Source organism: Trifolium pratense, linkage group LG6, assembly GCF_020283565.1.
Source record: "Trifolium pratense cultivar HEN17-A07 linkage group LG6, ARS_RC_1.1, whole genome shotgun sequence".
Taxonomy (NCBI): domain Eukaryota; kingdom Viridiplantae; phylum Streptophyta; class Magnoliopsida; order Fabales; family Fabaceae; genus Trifolium; species Trifolium pratense.
The window spans coordinates 13,140,825-13,160,792 of record NC_060064.1 but is presented as its reverse complement, the minus strand read 5'-3'; the positions used below and the strand labels follow the sequence as shown (position 1 = coordinate 13,160,792).

At 34.0% G+C, this 19,968-nt stretch overlaps 3 protein-coding genes across 4 annotated transcripts; 2 read left to right on the top strand and 1 right to left on the bottom strand.

The window, feature by feature from the left end:
• The first annotated feature begins 274 nt into the window (after window positions 1-274).
• Window positions 275-6,768, top strand: LOC123888102. 2 transcript variants are annotated; one of them, XM_045937068.1, is made up of 4 exons: window positions 275-668; window positions 802-851; window positions 978-4,001; window positions 5,474-6,768. In XM_045937068.1, the coding sequence occupies exons 3-4, from the start codon at window positions 1,014-1,016 to the stop codon at window positions 6,323-6,325; spliced, it is 3,840 nt and encodes a 1,279-aa protein (XP_045793024.1). In that variant the 5' UTR covers window positions 275-668; window positions 802-851; window positions 978-1,013; the 3' UTR covers window positions 6,326-6,768. The 2 variants fall into 2 exon arrangements, with proteins under 2 accessions (XP_045793024.1, XP_045793025.1); XM_045937069.1 differs by having other exon boundaries at window positions 375-668; window positions 802-4,001.
• A 667-nt stretch (window positions 6,769-7,435) lies between these two features.
• Window positions 7,436-15,658, bottom strand: LOC123891763 (protein FAR1-RELATED SEQUENCE 3-like). The gene is made up of 6 exons (XM_045941660.1): window positions 15,602-15,658; window positions 13,174-13,344; window positions 11,664-11,894; window positions 10,876-10,965; window positions 10,641-10,757; window positions 7,436-7,774 (listed from the first exon to the last, which is right to left on the bottom strand). The coding sequence occupies exons 1-6, from the start codon at window positions 15,656-15,658 to the stop codon at window positions 7,730-7,732; spliced, it is 711 nt and encodes a 236-aa protein (XP_045797616.1). The 3' UTR covers window positions 7,436-7,729.
• Window positions 15,659-18,174: 2,516 nt separating this feature from the next.
• On the top strand, window positions 18,175-18,925 carry LOC123891762 (zinc finger BED domain-containing protein DAYSLEEPER-like). Its single transcript, XM_045941658.1, has 2 exons — window positions 18,175-18,781; window positions 18,864-18,925. Exons 1-2 carry the CDS (start codon window positions 18,175-18,177, stop codon window positions 18,923-18,925), a joined length of 669 nt encoding a protein of 222 aa, XP_045797614.1.
• Window positions 18,926-19,968: the final 1,043 nt, after the last annotated feature.

The following is a 19,968-nucleotide window of genomic DNA, read 5'->3' as shown; positions in this document are numbered from 1 at the left end:
AATTTAGCGCTGTCAACGTTGCAGATCCGGAGACGCGACTATTATGAACATTTAAATTTTGTCATATAAATTGCAGACTTAATCATACACATTAAATCATTTTATGTTATTAACTCAGATATTGTGAGCTTATTCGCATATTCATCATTTTTAGTTTTTAACGAATGATTTCATTTCGATTAATGTAGTCTACTGATTTTAATGAATGAATTTTTTAGTAAAAAAAATGAAAGAAACAAAAAAACAAGCAAGGTGACTTAGGAACACTATAGTCATGAATTAAATTGAAAATTGTGAATGAAACTGTTGAATCCCTAAACCAAACCAAAATTACCATGACATGTCCCACAACATAGATCTCACGACAAGCCAACATGAGAGCATGACAGAGTAAAAGGTTTCTTTCCAGACAGCAACAATGAAAATAAGAAGAATTAGAATATAGTTTTAATAATGTGATCATTATACTATTCTATCATTTTCTCTTTCTCTTCTTTTCGTGCCGCCCCACACTCTCTTTTTTGTCAAAAACCATCAAAAGATCAAACATCCAATGTCATAACACACACATTCAGCTCCTTTTACCAATGTTTTGTCTCATAAACATACAAAAAAACAGAGGATTTTCACATACCCTTTGATTTATCTTGGTTCCACAATCATAACTGGTGAGTCATTTATCTCAAAAATTTCATTTTTTTTTCTTCATATTCGTTCACCCTTTATCTCATAATTGATTATACTGTGATCAATTCATCTTTTTTTCCATAAAAATTAAATCTTTTTTGTTTTTGTTTTCAGGGATTGGATTTATCATTGTGGGTCTGTGTGATTGATTCATTGGTGGTGAGGTAAGTTTAAGCTTAATTTATTGATAAATTTCAAAACTTTCTTATTTTAGCTTTTCTTACTTTTGATCACGGATCACTGGATCTTATTTAGGGTACCCTTTTGTTTGTTTATGGTTGATGAATCAGGTTTTAACTAGGAGAGAGTTATCAAAAGTGAGGGAGATGGGATCAATGATTGAAATTGGAATCAAAATTAGGAAAGTTGTTTTCATTTCAATCAGAGGGGTTTACAGATCAGCTTGCAATCATCCATTTCTTTTAGGTTTTTTAGGTTTCTTGCTGTTTTTGTACAGATATTTTCCTGTTCTGTTTTCTGTTTTGGTTTCTGCATCTCCTGTTTTGGTTTGCACTGCTCTTTTGCTCGGGACCCTTCTTAGTTTTGGTCAGTCAAATGTGCCTGAGTTTGAAAAGGAAGAGAGAGTTACTCGTGACATTTCGTCTTACCAAGCTGGATTTTCGGAGGGTGAAACTGTTGTTTCTGATAGAGATGAGAGCTATTTTGTGAGAGGGTATTCGGAGCATAGGAGTGACGTTGAAGAGAGTGGCATTGAAGAAGCCAGTTTGGCGGGTGAGAAAGATGATAGGACTGAGGAGGATCGTGGTTTGAGTTATGACTCTGCGTTGGATGACGAAATCTTGCAGGAAAATCAACCTGAGAATCAAGTAAAAGAGGATGTGGAAAGGGAATTCCCTAGTATTGAGTTGGGAAAGAGCACAGAAGTTCATGACGGGAACCTCGCATCTGAAGTTGTTTCAAGTGATGATGAGGAAGCTATTGAGAAACAGTATGTCATGGTTCAAAAAGATGATGATGATAATTTTGAAATTGAGAATGGGAAAGTTCCGGGAGGCGGGTATACTTCTCTTAAGGAAGGTGATGCGGATTGTTCGCCCAGTTCATCTTGGAAACATGTGGAGAAGGAGAACAGCTCTGATGAGGACAACTCTGAGGATTCAGGGTCTTCTAGGGCAGAGAGTTCTTCGCCAGATGCTTCCATGGCTGACATCATTCCGATGCTTGATGAGCTCCACCCACTTTTAGACCTAGATGCCCCACAACCTGCTCATTTATCCCGTGATGGTTCTCATGCTGCATCTGAGAAATCTCAGAAAAGTAGTGACGACGACGATGACGATGATGACAGTGTCGAATCAGATGAAGATATTGAAAACCATGGTGAAGCGGACGAGGATGGTGTTGACGAAGAGGAAGAAGAAATGGTGGGTAGCAAAGAGGATGAAAGTAAATCTGCTATCAAGTGGACAGAGGATGACCAAAAGAATCTTACAGATCTGGGAACTTTGGAGCTTGAAAGGAACCGACGATTGGAAAATCTTATTGCTAGGAGAATGGCAAGGAGATTCATGACCGAAAAGAATCTAATAGACTTAGATAGTACCGATGTTCCCAGTAATGTTGCGCCTATTTCTGTTAGACGCAACAACCCTTTTGATTTCCCTGATGAATCCTATGCGGGCATGGGATTACCACCCATTCCTGGATCCGCTCCATCAATTCTACAGCCTAGACGAAACCCTTTTGACATTCCATATGATCCAAATGAAGAAAAACCTGATCTTAAAGGGGACAGTTTTCAACAAGAGTTCACACATTATAATCAAAAAGAAGCATTTTTTCGGAGGCATGAAAGTTTCAACGTTGGACCATCATTATTTGGGATATCCAGGCAAGAGAGGCATAATATTAATTGGAAGCCTGTCTTTATATCTGAAAGGATGGCTTCGGAAGGTACAAGCTATTTCCAGAGGCAATCTAGTGATGTAAGTGATTCAAAGTTGAGTTCTGTTCCAGATACTGAATCGGCGAGTTCAGGTGATCAGGATGAGAGGAAATTCAGTGAACAAGAGTTGTCTCCAGAGACTGAATTAGTATCTAATGTGGATCACATTTCTGATGAGGCTGATCATAGAAGCCTATCCTCTGAAGAAAATGAATCCGTGGAGATGATAGAGGCTGAGGAGAGCAATGTTTGCCGTAATGAAGATGAAATAGTGCTCGGAGGGGTAGAAAATCCTTCTGCGATGGAATTTTATGCAACAAGAGAGCTTGAAATTGACGAGCAATTCCATGATGGGGAAACAAGTTTGAGAAGAGAACCAAGTGTTGAGGTGAGCAGCAGCAGCAGATCGAGCCAGTCTTATCAATCAGAAGTGATTGACGACATGCCTGGCGACGAACCCAAAAAAACTGCAAATTTGCAGCATGAAGATGGTCACCTCCCAGAATCGAGAATTTCAACCCAAACTTCAGTGGAGGAATCGAGAATTTCAACCCAATCTTCAGTGGAGGAATCAAGCTTCCGGCATATGCATAGTGAGGTGGAAGACACCCGACTAGTAGAAGTAGAACCAGTTTATGATTCTAGTCCACCGGCAGCAGAAAAGCTCATATCTTTTTCTTCTGTGTCTTCTGATTCAGCAGAAGAGTTCTCCAAGACGGCAGTGCCTACTGTTTCAGTCGATACTACTGTTGATGTAGCTGATAAAGAGTCTGAGGCACACAATGACAGACTGGAGGATAATTCTTCTGGTCACGAGAAAACTCAATCAGCCTCTTCCGAACTGCGTGTGGAAGTCAAAAATGAAACGGGGTCCGAGAAATCTGAAGATATAGATCAGCACAATGTTACCGCAGAGGAGTTACCTGCAGTTATACCAAATTTTGCTGATCAAAATGGACCGACAATAGCCGAGTTTCCTGTCAATCCAAACTTTTCTCCGGATATTGGATCAGAAAAGGGTGTAACCGGTTCAGGCTTGATTCATGAACGGGATATAGGAAACCACATACTTGCTGATTCTGAAATGCTTCATCAAGACAATGTAGAGTCTCCAGATTCAAATTATCAACTGGCTTCTGAAGATACACTGCCCAATGAAGCATCTAGATTAGATAATGAAGATATGTCTGTTTCAGTCCAAGGTGAAGATGATAATGTCTTGTTATCAAGTTCCATGGAGCAAGGTAACACCAATATCCATCAAGATTTGGACAAGAATATGGTTTCTATCACTTCTGATAACCAACATGAAACTGATGTCAAGTCTCCCTCCGACATGGAGAATCATCTGTCAAGCTCTGATAAAATGGTGGATGCACAATCTTCCAGCGATCATAATGAAAACCAGGTAGTCAAATAATTCATCCCTTGGAACTTCTTTTGCTTTATGTTTCCACATGTTTACACACACACACACACACGTTAAATGTTTGCCTAGAGAAAATTATTTTCCTATTCAATTTTAACAGATAAACATTGTAGTTTTTCCTCCTATTGATAGTATTCTTGTTTAAGTTATGAGTTTTAGATAACAGAAAGAGAAGAATACGAAAAAAAAAGAAAATATATAATTATGGGAAATATGATTAATACTAACTTGATACAGAAGGCTAAACTCTAACCTCTAATTATAATTCGAAACAAGACTCTAATAGATAGGAATTTAGGAATTTAGGAAATAAAGCATGATAATGATTGAGTAATATGGAAACTAATCCTATGAGATACTCTAAGATTAGAAACTGGTCTTAGTAGATAAACTAAGATATTCCAACAATTCTTGATACTGATGAAATCAATATGGGATCTGGCAGGCATGCTATTTATCGTACTTGCAATTAAAACTGTCACTGTCAAAACTCTTGTACTTTCAAAAACAGGTCTACTGTATAGTTCCATACAGGTCTATTTTTATCCATCATATCTCATCCAAACAATTCTTTTCATGAGTTTAATTTCTATACACTTTCGGTGTGAAATCATTTTACACGTGCATCCAATCATATGTTGCCGCATCATCTAATGAATATGATAAGTCGTGTGTTTGTAAACACGTGATTGGATGCATGTATAAAATAATTTTCCACTGACAGTGCATACAAATTAAATCCTTTTTTCTTTCCATGTTCCTTCAGATTCTCCATTATAGGGGGAGAAAAATAAAGATCTTACCCACTGACTTATATTCAGAACCTGTACCTGCATGTCCCATACATTTCCTGTGATAATGATGTCAACTTACCATTCTTTGTTTCCTTTTCTATGATACTCAAAAAACAAAAAAAAATATTCCTCCAATTTTTATTGGTTCATAGGATACTTCAGATTTTGATTTTCAACGAACCCGTATTTTTTCAAGACCTTTCTTTTTCCTGATCTTTTTTCATATTATTATCGTAAAAATCTCAAATACTATCTCCTACTGAGACTGTTAAGTGCCAATCCTTGAATTTGGTATACTAAAGAAGAATCTTCTATAAGAACTTCACTGAAAGATGAATTAAGTGCCAACCCTCCTACATCACAAACACAGGATACTTAGCTTAGCATATGACAATTTCACATGTATTGCACAAGTGGATAGATCATAGAATCGTTGCTTATAAAGAAGTAATTGTTCAAAATTGTTTTCTTTGTGATTATTTCTACATGCACATGATTGATATGAATGAATAATTTGTTTTGTCGTTTTGATATGTTTTCATCTAATGCTCATAATAGCTCTGCTGGCATTGCATTTGTTTGGTGTAAAGGGAGGTTATTGGTTTAATACTCTAAATAACCTTAAAAAACTGACATAAATTCTTTGTCACTCTGCAGAGTTCTGATGATATTAAGGTAGAACATTCACAGGATGCTGGCACTTCCAAAGATGAAATTGGAGAGTTGCATGACACCTTATTTCAAACTCCTGGTATTATCTCTTCTGTGACTTCTGAATATTTTGACACCCCTGAATTACGTTCACCAACTGGTGAAGTGGATTTGGAAATTTATAAGCGTCGTGTGGAAGTTGCGAATGAAGACCAAAATGAAGCACGCCAAAACTTAGTTCCTTCAGCAGAGGGCTTCATGTCTCCGGACTCTGAAGAACATTTCAATGAATTTGAATATGTTAATGAAATTGACGAGGAATTCTTGTCAGAATTGGATACAGTTGGGGATTTTAGTGTTGGTGATGCTGGTGTATCACATCATACTGACATTGTCCACAATGAAACTAGAGATGCTCAACTTAGTTCACTGCATGAGGATGTAAAGACAGCAGAGGTTGAGCAGGACAATGACATACCAGTTCTTGAAGAAAGATCACTTGAAGATATTGACACAGGTTTTAAGCAACTTCGAGAAGGAGATGATGTTAGTGATGTCATCCTTCCGAGTACAATTAAGGATCAGCTTGTTGGTGAAGAATCTAAAGATCATGTGGAAGTTAATGAAGCCAGATCCCTGGAATATACTGATGTTGCTTCAGGGAAAATCTTGAAAGATAATCAAGGGGAGCTGCCAGATAAATTGGATACAGAAGGTGCTTCAGTCAAAATAGAAGAAAGCAAAGTTGTCCCGGCAAAGTTGAATGAATCCTTTGATGTATCAACCAGTGTTGAAGAAGTGAGCAGATCTTCAGTTGATAAACCGGAAACTGTATCCAGTAGCAAAATCTCACAGTAGGAAATCTAGTTCTAGTTCCAGTTCGAGCTCTATCAATTCTGATTGATACCAAGAGAGGTCATTTTGAGCGAGACGAAAAAGTTGTAAGTTTTTTATTTATGTTGTTTTACGGTTTTTGTCTTTGGCAATGGGAATTTGAGTTTGTAGCCTCGGCAGCGACATGTCTTGGCTAATGGTAGTTAGGTCGGATTTCTATAATTTTGATGGATTGGTTTCTTCAAGAATGAGTTTTGGTTTTATTTCTTGAAGCTTGCAGCTTTTTGGTTAAATTTTACCCTTCGGTGTGGCCAATTTGGTATATATATAGGGTGAGAGGTTATTTTCAACAGTGTTGCCCCTTGTGTAATCCAAAAGAAAATGGATTTTTGTACATTACAATTTGATTGTAGAAATGGTGATTGAATTTGTTTCTATGTATATACCAAACAGTTGTTTCCGGGCTCTTTTACTGACTTCTTGTTTGTCATCTTTACAAAATAATAACTGCTTATATTGAACGCCAGAAAACGTAGTTATGGTCCTTAATTTTGGCCGTGCGCCTCTATTGACCAACTCAATTACTGCAGTCATATTAATTTGGACACTAATTAGTGAATGGTGATGAATTTTCTGATTTATGGTGCATATGAAGGAGTTTATATGGGTTTGGAAGAGTTTATTTACAACTTATTTAGATTTATCTAGCTCACATAAGCACTTGTGTAACATAATTTAGAAGAGCTTAGATTATGACATTCATAACCTATTGTTTAGCTTATTTTAGTAAGCTTTTCAATATATTTTTGTAAATACTAGCTTATAATAACTTATACAAGGTGCTTATATGAAAAGTATTAGTTATTTAAGCATTAGTTAATCAGTTTGCGCAAAATATCCTTAATTTGGCTTGTTTATAAAGACTTAAATTTTCTGGCTAAACCATAATATCCTTAATTTGGCTTGTTTATAAAGACTTAAATTTTCTGGCTAAACCATGTTATGTTAGTTAGACTCTCAAAGGCAGCTGATGGAACGTTGGATTGACGCCTCTTTGTAGCAAACTTTCACTGGTTTTCTGTTACCCAAATTTTGGAGTTTTAGATTATTAAAACCGATTTTTAGAGATTGAGCTCATACCAAAATCAAAATTTTCCTTAGGATTGCTTTCCATAATCTGAACCAGTTTGCATCTTTTAGAATTTAGAGTTTTCTATACAGTAAACACATCTTCACTTGTACACAAATCTTAAGAAAGAGAATCTGTTTACAACAAGCAGGGAGTTTACTCAATGGCATCCATAAAATAAAATGCCATTACAAGATGTTCTCTTTTACTAGCTCTATTTTTTGGTGTCGTTGTCTAAAAGTATGAGATACTATCTTATTAAGTATTCCTAACTTATGAGCCAATTACAAGAAAACAAGTTACTGCTTTTGTTTCTTGGTTGCTAGCCGGGAAGAAGTCGGCACCTGCATGTAAACACATACGTGAATGACACAAATAAATACAGTAATATACTAATATACACTGTTTTCTGAAAAGCATAAAGAACAAAACCTCAAATAATTCATGTAATTTCCCTTTCCCTGGATTTTTTTCTTACTAATATGCTGAGAGGAAAAATCAATCAAGTTTATGTATTAAAAATTATGGGGGGACCGAAATTTATGCCAACTCTGAAATTATGAAAAGTGTGAAGTTATCATTTTTTCACTTACCATCAAGTTAGTTCATTAGTTATATCAACTACACTGGACCAATAATGAAGGTCTCCAGTGGTCCTATAACTTTCAACATCCATCCATCATTGGATAGAATTACTAATCTCTTCCTATATCTTTTATATTATAAGCTTGTATACACAAGCAAACCTTAAACCCTAATTTATTTTTCATGTTTTCCCTCCATTTTATCTTGCAATTTTTATTAAAAAATAATACAATTTTGTCTTGACTAGGATTCGAACCCACAACGCTTCAATGTAAGGCAATATTACCAACCACTATGGCAAGTATACCAATTATGATTAAAATTATGTACAATAATTGATAAACACCATCAATTTTAAAAGTATATCATATCAAAATTATTGTTGACTATATTATTCATCACGAAATATTTTTATGTCTTTCCTGATCAATGGTTTTTTTTTACCGGATCATAAATTTAGAGAATAATTATCATGTGAGATTTGGAAAGTTATTATCACGTGTAATTTGGAAAGTTATTATCAAACTCAATTCTGCTAAATCAATTTTTTTTTTTTGCAATACAACCAAACACAACCATAGTTATGTCACTAATCACATTCATTATTTTGATTTTAACATTGCAGATTTAATATTAACCGATGACCGATTGATACAATATGCACTAGCAAACCCATTGTGATTTAAATCATGTCCACAAAGTGTTAAGCTCCATCAACTTTTATAGGAAAGATTTCATACGACAATTAAGCACCATCAATTTTCATTGCACAATTTAAACAATTAAAAACCGATAATCTCTTATCTCTTATATTATAAGCTTGCTAACATAAACTAACCCTAAACCAAATTTTTCCCCCTCTCATTTTCTCTTTCTTTTTATTGCAGCTTTATATTCAAAAAAATACAGATTTGTCTACGATGAGAATCGAACCTGCATCCCTTACTTACAATAAAACATTTCAACCGTTAAAACATGTGCTTCAATTATGAAAGAATTTAGGAATCCTAATATGTTAACTCTGTTTTCAATAAATTTGAACTGCGAAATTAATCACAATTTTTATTTATTTATGGATGTCTACTTAAGTTTATGTTCTTGATTGTGTCTTTAATTTTTTTTTAACCATTAATTATCATCAATTTCTTAACCTTTAGTTATCAACAATCTTTTATATTATAAGCTTGTATACACAAGCAAACCCTAAACCCTAATTTGTTTTTCCTGTTTTCCCTCCATTTTATCTTGCAATTTTTATTAAAAAATAATACAATGTTGTCTTGATTAGGATTCGAACCCGCAACCCTTCAATGCAAGGCAATACTTCCAACCACTATGGCAAGTATACCAATTGTGATTAAAATTATGTGCAATAATTGATAAGCATCAACAATTTTAAAAGTATATCATATCAAAATTATTGTTGATTATATTATTCACCACGAAATATTTTTATGTCTTTCCCGATCAATGATTTTTTTTCTACCGGATCATAAATTTAGAGAATAATATTATCATGTGAAATTTGGAAAGTTATTATCAAACTCAATTCTGCTAAATCAATTTTTTTTTGCAATACAATCAAACACAACCATAGTCATGTCATTAATTAATATTGATCATCTGACGTGAGAATTCCTTTTAAATTTCAACAGAGACAATTTCCTATAATGATTTCTTTTGCGATGACTATTAATAAGAGTCAGAGACAATCTTTAAAGCATGTTGGGATATATCTTTTGTTGCCGGTGTTTTCACATGGTCAGTTGTATGTTGCAATTTCAAGAGTTACTTCTTGAAAAGGATTAAAAATATTGATCATCGATGATAACAGTGAAGACACGACTAAGAATTCGAATGTGGTCTATAAGGAAGTCTTCCGTAATATAACATAATTTTCTTTGTATGAATATTTATCCAAAATTATTGTTGAACTATCGTTTAATGTTACTCAACTTTTTTCATATATCTTATGTTATCGAAATTATCGCATCTTATTTAATCATTATATATCTTACGACTAATCAGACCCGTGCAGTACGGGTCGATGTTCTAGTTTTTTTTAAAAAGTAAACAAAATGATGGGGTTCCAAAATTATTTAAACAATATATAAAATATAAAATAAGCACATAAACAAATATAGAATAATTAGTCCATGAAATTCACTATACTACTCTTATTGAAAATGCTCTTAGAATTTTTGTATTTTATTTTTTATTATTACATATTACAGTTAATTAGACCCATGCATCGCATGGGTCAAAGTTCTAGTTATTGACAAATCAATTTCAAAAAATTTGTTTATAATTGGCAGGTAATTTGGCAAACATATAAAAAGTGATAGGTTACTCAGCATCTTCATTTAATCATTTATTATTAGCAAATTGCCAATTTGTCCCAGTATTTAATGGAGTTATCTGCATTTCCTTTTTATTATCAGATCTCATAATTAACTCTTCGATTCAGAGCAAACAAGTTTTCGTATCAGAAAATAATAATTTATATTGTTCCTCATTTCAATTTTTTTCAACAATATACTTTTGATAAACACCGATAATTTAGGGTGTATGTTCCAATTCATAATCATAAATCATAATCTTGATAAATATAAAAGATTGTCTTACAGCCCTTAGTTGTTCACTGATGTATGTCATGGATCTCAGCATAGCCTCAAGTGTATCCCTTGTAACCTGAAACTTAACCTCTGTTTCGCCTAATGGAGATTTGCTATAATCATGCAGCTATAAAAGAAAACATATATTACAAGGACATCCTTTCTTACTATAACAACATTACAATGCTATACCACAGCACCACCAATAAAATTATTTCAACATTACAATACTTCTACATGCATACCTTAAGGCTGATTATTGCTACTCTATCTGCAGGGGATGAGCCACGGTTCTCCATTGTCCAAGTCATTGATTTGAGGGAAGGAAAGTTTTCCTGCGAGTTTTTATTTATTATTTAGTATAAGTTATCAAAGAAAGAAATATAAAATAGAATGAAAAACTACTTTCTGAAATATGCCAGACACACATGTTATTTGCATGTCCACATTTTAAATCTGTCCAAGAGAAATTGTCAGGCATATTTAATCAATTTTTACAACTAAGCACCATCTAGACAACCAAAGTTGATGCTCAACTAAATCTTCCCTTTCACAGCAACTTATATTAACCGAGTTTTTTTGGTTCCTTTCCAATTCCCCTTCATTTATCTTCCACATACGCTGATCGGATGGGGAAGGACTTTTGTTTAACTTAAAGACTGACCGCTAGAATGAAAAGAGGCTTGCTCAGGACTTGAGGACAAGGAATGCCGTATCCTTTCTAAAACTTCTTCCAACTTGCCTAGCACCAGATTTTTTGAAACTCTTCTAATTCAAAGCATTGTGGCAATTGATGCAGTTGAATGAAACTCGCCGTACAATACAAAATGTCAAACCATTTTCATATGACCCTTGAGCCTAATGCAATCCTATACATCTACCTCTATAATCCATACTTTAGCAAAATTCAAGTAACTACAAGAAAAAATTGGGTAATGTACTTTGGAAAATTTGATGCTGTAGCAAAAATTAACAGTGGAAGGAGAAGATATGCAGCTAATGCACATAAGAAGACGTTGCAAAATCAATGCACCTCAAGAACCAAGTTCTCAGAAGATTGGAAGCATGCAGGCAGCCCCGAGACATTAACATCAGCAACAAGTGGTGTTGGTAATCCCAAATTACCGCAGTTCATCTGGGCAAGAGAATCGCCGTCTTGACGTGGCCACAGAGATGTTGACATTGAGGAAGAAGGTGCGGAGGAAAAAGATGGGGGGACATTTGCTGTGACCTGATAAGAAACACTTGTCCTTGACAACAAATCCTGAACACATAAAAACAAGAGATAAAGATGAGAGCTGGCAAGAGAAGAATAATACTATCCAACTCCAATTATTAAGGGTCAGTTTGAATAACTCAAACTTGTCCAAAAATACTTGTAGAGAAAGAAATACCAAAAGCACCTTGCTATAGTTATGACTTTTTAAACAGTGGTTTCTCCTATAAGTTGGAATTAACTCATACATCTAGATAATTTTTTAGAAGCTCTCATTTAACTTCTCTATAAACACCATAAGTTACAAGACTTTATTTCTAAGAGAATATCCATAAACTTATTGAATTTAGATGTTTTTAAAGACAGAAACTAATCTACACTTGCCCTAAGACTAGGATGAGGTTAAGATTTAAGAATGCATAGCCAGGGCTTAAAAAGCTAAAGTCATTGCATTGTTTTTCAGCTTTTTTATTGAAATATCACCTCTAAAGAGTTATGTAGTAGTTGTTTAAGTTAGAGAAAAAAAAATCACATTCATGATTATTTTGAAAATATCCTTAAAGTAGCTTTTAAAAATATATGCAATTTTAACCGGAGTCCGTGATTGTAAATCACAATTGTAGTCACAACATCAAGGTTTTTAGTTACCTCATTACTGTAATCTATGTAGAACCGACGTTTCACATTGAAAGCGAGTAGTCTAGTGTTCAATACTGACATGAGTCACAAGACACCGACTCAAGTAGTTACATCTAATCATTTCATTTTCTCAAGTTATTACTGTATCAATTTTTGTTAGTGTTGCAACCAGTGTCTGTGTCATTATCAGCGTTCAAGTTCATAGACTAACGCAACCACAACAATGTGTGGTTGCATTAATCAAGTTTAACCGCACCGCAGTTGTATACCGTGAAAAGTCACAACGATTTAGGGCCCATTTGGATTAGTTTATTTTTGAGCTTATGCAAATAGCTTATGCAATTTTTATGTATTATTATAAGTTTGTCAAGGTAGTTTATGATAAAATAGCTTATAAAAAATACAATTTTTACTAGTGTACTTATAAAATAGCATAAAACCTAATTTATATTGCATAAATTGTTTGCATAGACTCAAAAACAAGCTAATCCAAACGGGCCCTTGAAACCTAAATAATGATTTAATTTAAATAAAATGATTTTTTTTATAATTGTAAATCCCTTATCTTTCAAGTTTTACATGAAATTTCTATAAAAGAAACTGAAAATCACATTACTATAAAAATGATAATTATAACAAAATGAATATAGTAAATGAAATGTTGAGTAGTAAGCATGAAAATAGTTACCTGTTGTGAAGATAAATCTTGCTTCCAACAATCTCGATTTTTCTGGAAAGAACGTAAAAGAATGGTTTGCAAGTGTAACGAAAGATCACGAGGAAACAATTTGAGAAGTTGATCATCGTTCAAATTTTGATAAACATATCTTCTTATAAGCCATCGAAGACACGCCAAAACCTATTTCATGTGAAATGAAATGCAACGAGTATTGAATTAACATGATTTTCATTTCATTTCAATCAATTTGAATTTGGATGAATGAAAAAGAAAAGAACACTAGAGTATAGTACAGGATCGAGTGCAGTTTGTGAAGTTGTAATTTCAGTTCTTGCTTCATTCCACCGTTATCCTCCATTTTCAATCGGAAATGGAGTTCTGTTGCTTTTTTTGTTTCTTTTCTCGGCAACGGCAAGGGTTTCTCCAGTAGAATAACAGAGGAGGTTTTAGTTCGTATATTAAAATGGGAAATTCAATGTTAGAGCACCAATAAAAATAAATTATATTAAATTATGTTGAAATTATATTAAAATTTGTACATTTAATATTATGTAAAAAGAATTATTTTTTTTTTAATAATCGTTAGTTGGTCCGGTGGTGATTGGCGCTGAACTTGGTAGAGAGGACCACAATTCGATTCCGCAACTGCGATCGGGAGCTAAAACCACTTGATGTTAGAAGAACCGACTCCCGAACCAGATTAGGCGGTGCAATGAGCCGGATACTTGTGGTGAAAACAAAACAAAAAAAATCATTTTCAACATTTTTTTATATGCTTAATAACCGCACCATTACATTACCTTTCTTTTATTCTTCTATTACTATTACTAATATATTAAAATCAATTACTACTGAAGTTTCTCGTATATATCCTTATTACTTTTAACCACGTTACATGTTTTATATCTTTTATTTTAATTTCACTAAAATAAAAATATAGAAAAAATATAGAAAGATGATATGCTTAAAAATATGAACAAATAGATTATAGATGAGAACAAAACATAACAATTTATACATAAAAATAGAAAAAAAATTAATAATAATATAATAAAGTTAATCAGTATCAAACTTATTAAATTACCCTAAATATCCCTAATAAAATTGCTAATTTTTTATTAAAAATATACATGGGACAATTATTTGTCACTAAAACATAAAAAATTGAATAAGTTTACAATAAATAATTAACACAATAATTCCATTATATTTTAACAATATTGTATACCAATTTTTTAAATATTTAATTTAAAATAATTTTTCTACATTAATATAATGACAAACTCAAATATAGAATAAAAATCAGTGGACCCGTGCGACTTTAAACATGTAAAAGTTTATGCTAGTAGTGTGTCGGTGATACTATTTTGTACTAGTATTTTTTTTATAAGAAAAAGAATTCTCCTAGATTTTTTAAAGAAGATTATAATGATAATGATTTCTAAGATTTTTATAATAAGGGCATAATAGGTAGCTCAGCTGGTTAAACTAATATAACTGAATAAGAATTGTAATATTTATATAAATAATAAACATAATGTAATATGTCACGACTTGTTGCACTTCTTTGTAGCCCAATGTAGTTGCTGTGGTCCTCAATGTGTCGAGGAATGAATAATAGTAAAAGCAAAAAGGGGAGATGACATGTGACTATAAAGTGGAAGTTTCAGTTGTAAAGACCTTTGGTAAGAAGGTTGACGTATATATTGTCGCCGTAAGTTGAACACGGTTTTGATCAACATCAACGGGTATGAATGATGTTGTGATAGTATGAGTATTTTGTCCATTGCATTTGCCTAGTTAGTGTGCTCCTTTGATGAGAAAAATGTCGATACAAATTGGGTTAAAATTTGAAAAAACATAAATGTGAGAGCGAGTTTGTAGCTTTCTTTGGTTGGTGAAGCATAATCATATGTTAGTCAATACTAGTAAAAAGAATAAGTTGCAGCTTAATGATGAGCCATGATGTAAGCATTGTGTAGATGAGAGATGTATATGTCTTGCACGTTTTGAAAAATTGCCCCGTTGGCCAATGTTATTTAGTGTAATGTTTTGAAGATTGAAGTGAGGGCTCAATTTTTCAACGTGAATTTGGAGAATGAGTTGGGGAGTGTCACACATCTATTGTGGTCAGGTTTTGGGCCATGAGTTGTCATATGTTGTGGAAATGGAGAAATGGGGAAGAACACAATAGTGAGTATAGGAGACCAATTCTTCCATGGAGGAACTGGGTGCATTATTATAGGCAAGCTATGAGTAATAGGGTGATGAACAACATGGTGCAAAAAACACAAAGTGTTACTTGCTTGGCGGAAGCCGATGAAAGATTGAGTTGTTCTTAATACAGATGGTGCTTATAAGGGTGACCAAGTTGTCGGGTGTGGAAGTCTCATTCGAGGAGAGAATGGAAATTGTTCGAAACATCTTAGGTGTCGACCTGGATCCTCTGCTGCGGGACTGCCTGCTGCAGTTCCTGCTGCGGCATCCTGACCATTGATTTAATCTATCATATGCATATAGAAAACGCCCACCGCATGTAATAACTGTTACGCTGACGAACTATGTAATAATAAGAGAATTTACGCCTATTATTATGCAGGTTTCTATTATACATTTATACCCACTTTATTATTATGATTATGATATATATTCATGTGCCGCTTTCTTTGTTTTATGTGTTCATGCAAAGCCTTCCCTACATTGGTATTTGAGGCACAAAAGCTTTATTATTGTAGGGAAGGCTTTGCAGGAACACATAAAACAAAGAAAGCGGCGCATAAATGTATATCATAATCATAATAATAAAGTGGGTATAAATGTATAATGGAAACCTGCATAATAATAGGCGTAAATTCTCTTATTATTACATGGTTCGTCAGCGTAACAGTTATTACATGCGGCGAACGTTTTCTATATGCATATGATAGATTAAATCAATGGTCAGGATGCCGCAGCATGAACTGCAGCAGACAGTCCCGCAGCAGAGGATCCAGGTCGCTTAGGTGTTGTTGCACTCCGTAGGCAGCCGAGATTTTAATATTGATAGGAGCATGGTTTTAGGGGAGTCAAGTTGCATGCGGACTTTAATATAGTGGTGCAAAACTTTGAAGAGCAACAACATGGAGAGTGTGTGTGGGTGGTTGGAGGCTAGTCCACCGTATTCAAAGTCTTTTATTTGCAAGAAAGCTAAAAAGAAAGAAAGCTTTTTTAGTTTTTATTTTATTTTATTTGCAAGAAAGCTAAAAAAAAAAGAAAAAATAAAAATAAAAACTATTCACAAGGAAAGGAATGTTCCTATTCACGAACGTCTTCTGGAAGATAAACATGAGTCAACAAGTCGGCATCTGAGGAGGCTCAAAGTTAGTGAAGAAATTTGCATATTGATTCTACTCTCTATCTTGGATCAATACAACATGAATATGATACTTAACTTAGAGACGTTTGATGGAGTCGACACAGTGTAAACTATAAAGAATCAATGTAGAAAACAAGTTCATCAATACTCATGTCTTTGACTAGCAAGATGTCTTGTATTAAAGTGAATGTTATTTGATATTTGATTGTTTTTTTTTCTTTCTTGGTTTTGACTAGGGCTGTCAAAATGGGTCGGGCTACCGGGCCGGCCCATTAGGCCTATATATTTTCACGGGTCGGGCTTCATAAATAGCGGGCCGGGTCTTATCGGGTCAGACCTTATCGGACCAGGCCTTTCATGGGCCGGCCCACGGGCTTTTGGGCCGGCCCCTTAAAGAATTTTAAAAAAAATGTAAAAAAAAAAAACAAACTGAAATTTTGATTTTGAAACAAAAAGATTTTTTTTTTTTTAAGAAGAAACAAAAAAAAAAGATATTTTGGCCCCTTAAGTTTGTTATTAGTAGGATAATTATCTTTTAAATTGAAAATAAGTTAGTTTTTATCTTTTTTAAATTTATTTTTCTATTGTAAGCTTATTTAAAGGCAAACATATTTAGAGTAAATTCAAGTTATAGTTTATCATAAAATTTTGACTAAACTCAAACGAATCCTCCATTATTTTTTTGAACTAGTCTAATCCTCCATTGTTAAATCATAAATTTCAATTGAAGGATTGTTTCCATTGTTGAAGACTTGAAGGTAAATTTCATCCTTCTCTTTATTTTTTTGTTGTTGATTCCTTACATTCCCAATTTGAAGGATTTTTTAGTTGTTGTATGATCTTTAAATTCTTTTTCGGTTTGGATGGTATCAAAAGTAATATTTTATGTGTGGATATATTGGATACTCTTTAGGTAGTTTCAATCATGGACTCATGGTTAAAAAATAGTAAATTAATAGAGAATAACATAGCCGATTGTCCGTAGAGACAACCAAAGAGCAATATTTTATAAAAAGTAGTAAATTAATTTTAAGTTAAGAGCAAATAAATAATGTTGATTTCAGAATCTAAGTAACACAACTTGCTAATTTTCTCGGTAATAATATTAATAGTACACCCTTTTGATCCTAGAAAACTGAGCTAACGGTAATAACTGTAAAAATCATGAATCCTTTTGACTATATATTATATATAGCTAGCTAGGAACATGTTTTAATTAATTTTACAAATAGCCACATTTGAATTGAACCTTTCATGCATATCAATTGTCATGTGTTGATTTATAATTTGTGCTATTTTACTTTTAAATTGATGATGCAAAACGAACTTGGGACGTGTAACTATATGTTAGTGGCATGTATGAAGTTAAGCAAGTATAGTCAAGCCTAATCCTTTAAAAAGTCAAATGTGACTCTTGCCAAAAAGATACCTAAGCTAGCTAAGTCATGTATTCAAAGTAAAGATGTTAATCTTTGGATGTAACGAATAAAGTGGACTCTAAGACGAACCGATAAAATTCAAATCTCAAGAGCATGGATTCTAATGAACCTGTTGTTTCTTTCTTGTGTATAACTTATAAGTACTTCTCGTTCTTACCTTTTATAATATAATAATCTTAATGATCAATTTATTTTTATTGTGTTTGTAATGTAGTCATGGATGATTTTGATACAACTTTCCAAGCTATTGACGAAGATGATTTGGTAATGTTAGAATCTCCTCTAGTTGCTAATACGAAAAATGTAATTGAGGGAGACTCTGTTGAAATAAAAAATAAGAAAAAAAGGGCAAGGCGATCTCCAGTTTGGAAACATTTTACAAGGATCGGTAAAGTTGATGGGGGAGAAAAATGTACATGTAATAGTTGTCATGTTATGTATACATGTGGTGGTGGCACTGGTCACTTAAAGCGCCATATTCTTGCTTGTCATAAAGTTCCAGACAATCATGATGAGGGACTCAAGTTGGATGACGAAGAAACATTATTGAAGAAGTGGCAATTTGATAATAAGGCTTACAGAGATTCACTTGCTAGAAGCATCATAAGACATGATCTTCCATTTAGCTACGTCGAGTATGATGCAGTTTTGGTTACAAATAAGATATTGAATCCTGATTTTGTTCTCATTTGTAGAAACACTGCAAAAACCGATTGCATGAGTGTGTTTTCAAGTGAAAAGGAAAGGCTAAAGAGTGTGTTAGCATCCATTCCAGGTAGAGTTTGTCTAACTTCTGATGTATGGACAGCTGTAACAACACAAGGTTATATGACTGTCACTGCTCATTATGTTGATCAAGATTGGAAGTTAAATAGTAAATTGCTTTCATTTTGTCACTTGGATAGTGCACATACAGGGGTTGAATTATCTGGAAAATTGTTTGGTGCTCTTAAGGATTGGGGAATAGATCATAAAATATTTTTACTCACATTGGACAATGCATCTTCAAATGATAGCATGATAAAAATTTTGAAACAGAGGCTTAATTTGCAAGATGCATTGTTATGTCAAAAAAAAAAATCTGCTAAAAAATAAAATAAAATTAATGGGCCGGCCCATCGGGCCATGTAGACTTTTGTTTATCGGGCCGGACATAACGGGCCGGGCCATAATGTTAACGGGCCGGGCCAGGCCCTTTAAATGTCCGGGGCCCCCCGAGCCGGGCTAGACCAGGCCGGCCCATTTGACAGCTCTAGTTTTGACAAAAGATTTTTTTTTTTGTTTACAATGAGTTGTGAATCAAACCTAAGACCTATAAAATACTACTTAAATTCCTCATGACTAGAGCTGTCAAATGGGCCGGCCTGGTCCCGCCCGGCCCGGCTCGGGGGGGCCCGGACATTTAAAGGGTCTGGCCTGGCCCCGCCCGTTATGTCCGGCCCGATAAATAAAAGCCTACATGGCCCGATGGGCCGGCCCATTAATTTTATTTTATTTTTTAGCAGATTTTTTTTTTTGACATAACAATGCATCTTGCAAATTAAGCCTCTGTTTCAAAATTTTTATCATGCTATCATTTGAAGATGCATTGTCCAATGTGAGTGAAAATATTTTATGATCTATTCCCCAATCCTTAAGAGCACCAAACAATTTTCCAGATAATTCAACCCCTGTATGTGCACTATCCAAGTGACAAAATGAAAGCAATTTACTATTTAACTTCCAATCTTGATCAACATAATGAGCAGTGACAATCATATAACCTTGTGTTGTTACAGCTGTCCATACATCAGAAGTTAGACAAACTCTACCTGGAATGGATGCTAACACACTCTTTAGCCTTTCCTTTTCACTTGAAAACACACTCATGCAATCGGTTTTTGCAGTGTTTCTACAAATGAGAACAAAATCAGGATTCAATATCTTGTTTGTAACCAAAACCGCATCATACTCGGCGTAGCTAAATGGAAGATCATGTCTTATGATGCTTCTAGCAAGTGAATCTCTGTA